The sequence below is a fragment of the Tenrec ecaudatus genome, chromosome 11 (assembly GCF_050624435.1).
Source record: "Tenrec ecaudatus isolate mTenEca1 chromosome 11, mTenEca1.hap1, whole genome shotgun sequence".
Taxonomy (NCBI): Eukaryota; Metazoa; Chordata; class Mammalia; order Afrosoricida; family Tenrecidae; genus Tenrec; species Tenrec ecaudatus.
Window position 1 is genome coordinate 130,244,574 of NC_134540.1, and position 3,532 is coordinate 130,248,105.

Below are 3,532 nucleotides of genomic sequence, written 5' to 3' on the forward strand. Positions count from 1 at the left end.
ATAGGGGTATCGAGAGTTTCTGGGAAATGTAGTCCCAAGTCAATGCCGATGTGTGATTTCATGAAAAGGTGACTCCAGGAGTAATTTCAGCTCAATGATTAGATGGGAACTCTGGGAAGTAACTCTCCCCATCATTTGACTTTTTGCTTTGTTGTGGTGGTGTTTTGTTGTACAATTTTCTTCCATTCCCTCATGGACTACTCTGGGTACAAGGAAAGACTGTTTGGTGGACTCATTGGGACCTATCTACGTGTTTCTCTCTGGCTATGTGTGAGTCGCTTTGTTTTTGACATATCTCTCATATTAGTCAAAATTTCAGGTTGTGTTTTAAGGTCTTTTATTTCCTGTCAGATACACACTAAGAACAATGAAATTAATAATCACGAGTAGATATCCTTGATGCCCAAACAGCAACAGAGTTCATTCGTTCAAAAGTGCAGTTTCTACGTGAGCAATTGCTTGGTCAATGGGTTGAAGGGTGGCCACGTCTGTCCACTGATAGAAGACTGGGTTAGTGCTTCGGAAGTGCAGATGGATTGAGAGTGTCTCAGATTCTGAGCATTGTCCAATGTTGCCTCAAATTTTTGAGAGGACTAGCTTAGCAGTTTGAACCCACCTCCTGCAGTGGGTCTTGATCACTGAGGTTGCCACACGGTGAGACACGCTGGAAAGCAATGGGTTTAAAGATTTCTGTGCAGGGACTTCTATTCAAGGACAGTTCCTAAGCCTAGGAAGAAACAAGGGACACACATGTTTCTAGGTGGTCTGCGAGTTCTTAGAACACATTATAGTGGTCATAGAGTTTGGGAGTCCATAATCTGAGCAAGTATTAGGCGACCTATCAATATGCCACTTCTGAGAGGTCTACGGATCACCACAGATTACAATTCCCACGTTGAAGGTTGGCTAGGTGTGTCTGTGTTTCCTGAGGGTGAGAGATAGTCCAAGGTACAATCACATTTGACAAGAACTTCAGTGTAGCTAAACTCACAACAAGAAGATATTTGCTGGTGACAACCTTTCAGGAGTTAGGAAGTGAAGTTCCATTGAATCTGTCCCCAGGGATCTATGTAAGTAGATTGTAAGAACCTCATCTGAGGGCAGGATTATAGAAGCTTAAGGGTGGTCCATAGCAATAGCATTGAGGAGGTCCAGAGGGGCCATACTGTGCACAGAGGCATAGCTGGAGAATGTTCTAGAAGTCAAAGACCCATTAGGAGGACTCAGTACAAGCATGTCCGGGAGATTCACTGTGATGTTTTCCAGTGACTTCAGGCAGGGGGCAGGGTGCATCAGAGAATCAGCATTCAGTGGGGGTCCCAAGGGCTGAAGAAGCTTTAACAGCATGCTGGATCTCAAAACTCTGAGGGCCAGAGTCATCTGTTGATTGTCGATCCTCACGCAGTGGCTGAGTGGGCAGGTGTATAAATGTGCGTGATGAGTGCCTCTTGGCCCTGGACTTCACGGACTGCTGATGGGCATCAGAGTCCCGAGGATGCCTAGTACAAGTCCCCTTTGGTGAAGACTGGAGATACTGGGCAGATGGAACTGAGGTGGGAAGTAGGGAGATGCTGAATCCCGCAGGACTGCTGCCCATGAAGGCAGGGGCCTCAGGCTGCACAGCAGAGCTGCTTGCCCCGAAGTGGGGTGTGGGACGAGGACACACCAGTGCAGAGCCCCCAAGCCCACTGTCTGCAGGCAGAGTCAGAGAGCGACCCCTGGCCCTGCATGGCTTAAAGGACCGCAGACATCCCTTGACCATCACACGTCCCTGGGCTTCCTTCCAGGCCGCCCACTCCCGGCAGGTCAGTGCTGTGGGCGCCACGTAGTCCACTAAGGTGCGGTCCCTGCCCTGTTTCCACAGCTCATAGCGCTCGGGTTGCAGAATGTGCACGAAGGCGTCCATGGGAAACGTGATGCTGGCTTCCCCACAGCGGCACTGAGAAGCAGCTTTGCCATAATTAACCCAGCGCAGGGTGGCAAAGTTGATGGATTCCGTGCAGTTGAAACCATGATTGAAACCAGTGTGGTAGCCGTAAGGGAATGTGACCATGAACTCGCCTGCTCCCTGGGTGATCCGACCAACAGGAATGCCGTTCGCCCTGAGGACGCTGGGTGAGATGAGGGCCACCTTGTGCTGCAGGAAGTTCGCACAGCCACTGGAACTGCCAGGGAAAAGCTCCCTGGCCAGTCTCTGCAGGCGGGCTCCGGGCTCATGGGGCACCGCATACCACGTTTTGGGCTCCCCGAAGTGCAGGTAGTTGATGCTGTACAGGTCCATGTCCTCTGTGTGCCAAGCAAAAGTGGTCTGCCACAGGCCAAACTACAGGTAGGGGGTGTTGACGCCTTTGACGACAACGCCACACTCCTGCTCCAGCAGATTCTGGATCGTCCCCAGGTGTCTGAGGTTCCAATGCTCAGTGTTTCACCAAATAAGGAGCCACATACTCCAGCCCCATAAATGGTAGAATTGTATAGGAGGCTCTTCCAATACATTCGCTCCAAATCGTCTACATCCCGGTGTGTGGGAGTGCGATATCTGTCAGTGTTGGCCAAGTGGTGATATTCCTCCACAGTCATGGATTTCTTCTTTTTATGGTATTGCAAAAAGACACCTGTCCGCCCAGTAGTTACTTGCTGCAGAGGACTGGCTATGAGGATGTCATCCACATCGTCATAGTTCTGTCTGGCTGTCCACTGTTTGGGTGGGATTATCTTAGCCAGGCCTGCGTGGTGGGCACCTTCAGATTCCATGTAAGCAATGTATTTATTGAAATCCTTAAATTCTTCCATGGTAGGCCAGAAAGTCATGATTTTAAGACTTGAATTCTGGCTTTGATAGTCCTTGGAATTCATGGCTGCAAAATAGAGTCAGAAAACCCAGTTCTCATGGATGTTCTGTGTATTTGGAATGCTGTGTTTTTGTTTATCTGTCTGAAAAATCTCTTGCAGTGTATTGATGTGTCTGTGAGAGCAAATGCACTCTCTCCAGGAGTGTTGATTGACCAAGGGAATTCTACTATGACGGACAGCTATTGTTTTCCCCAAAGAGACAGGATTTGTTCACATGGAGTAGGTTTTCCCAGATTGCTCCTGGCTCATTGTGCTGCTCTCGAAGTTTATTCAATTGGAAGGGTATCTCTCTCTGTTGATACTTAGCTTCTGTTGCAATCCTGGGAAATTTCCACAAGGAGTGCCTCAAGGAATTTTAAAAAACTAAATCTAAACACAGTAATTCTGTAACATTCAACAGAAGTCAGGGGTGTCAAACTCAATTAAAATACTTGCCTTGTGGTGCAACAGGCAAGATTAAAGTGGGCCACGTCATATTTACAAATTTTGTTGCATTTTTATTTTCAAGTGAGGATTCAGGAATATGGATAGGATAATTAAAATACTATATAATTGTTTTTATTTAAAAATTTATTTTATTTATAAAACTAAAATTACTTTTTAACTGGAAAATTTCCAGCACTTTCCTTCTACTAGTTTTCACTTACCTCTTATGTTGTGACCGGAAAATATAACAAAG

General features: G+C 47.0%; 1 protein-coding gene across 1 annotated transcript; it reads right to left on the reverse strand.

Moving 5' to 3' along the window:
- Nucleotides 1-1,300: 1,300 nt before the first annotated feature.
- LOC142461061 (lysine-specific demethylase 4D-like) lies at nucleotides 1,301-2,856 on the reverse strand. The gene is given in 2 exon segments (XM_075562706.1): nucleotides 1,301-2,415; nucleotides 2,418-2,856. Coding segments are annotated over 2 exon segments (1,554 nt in total).
- Between the last annotated feature and the right edge of the window lie 676 nt (nucleotides 2,857-3,532).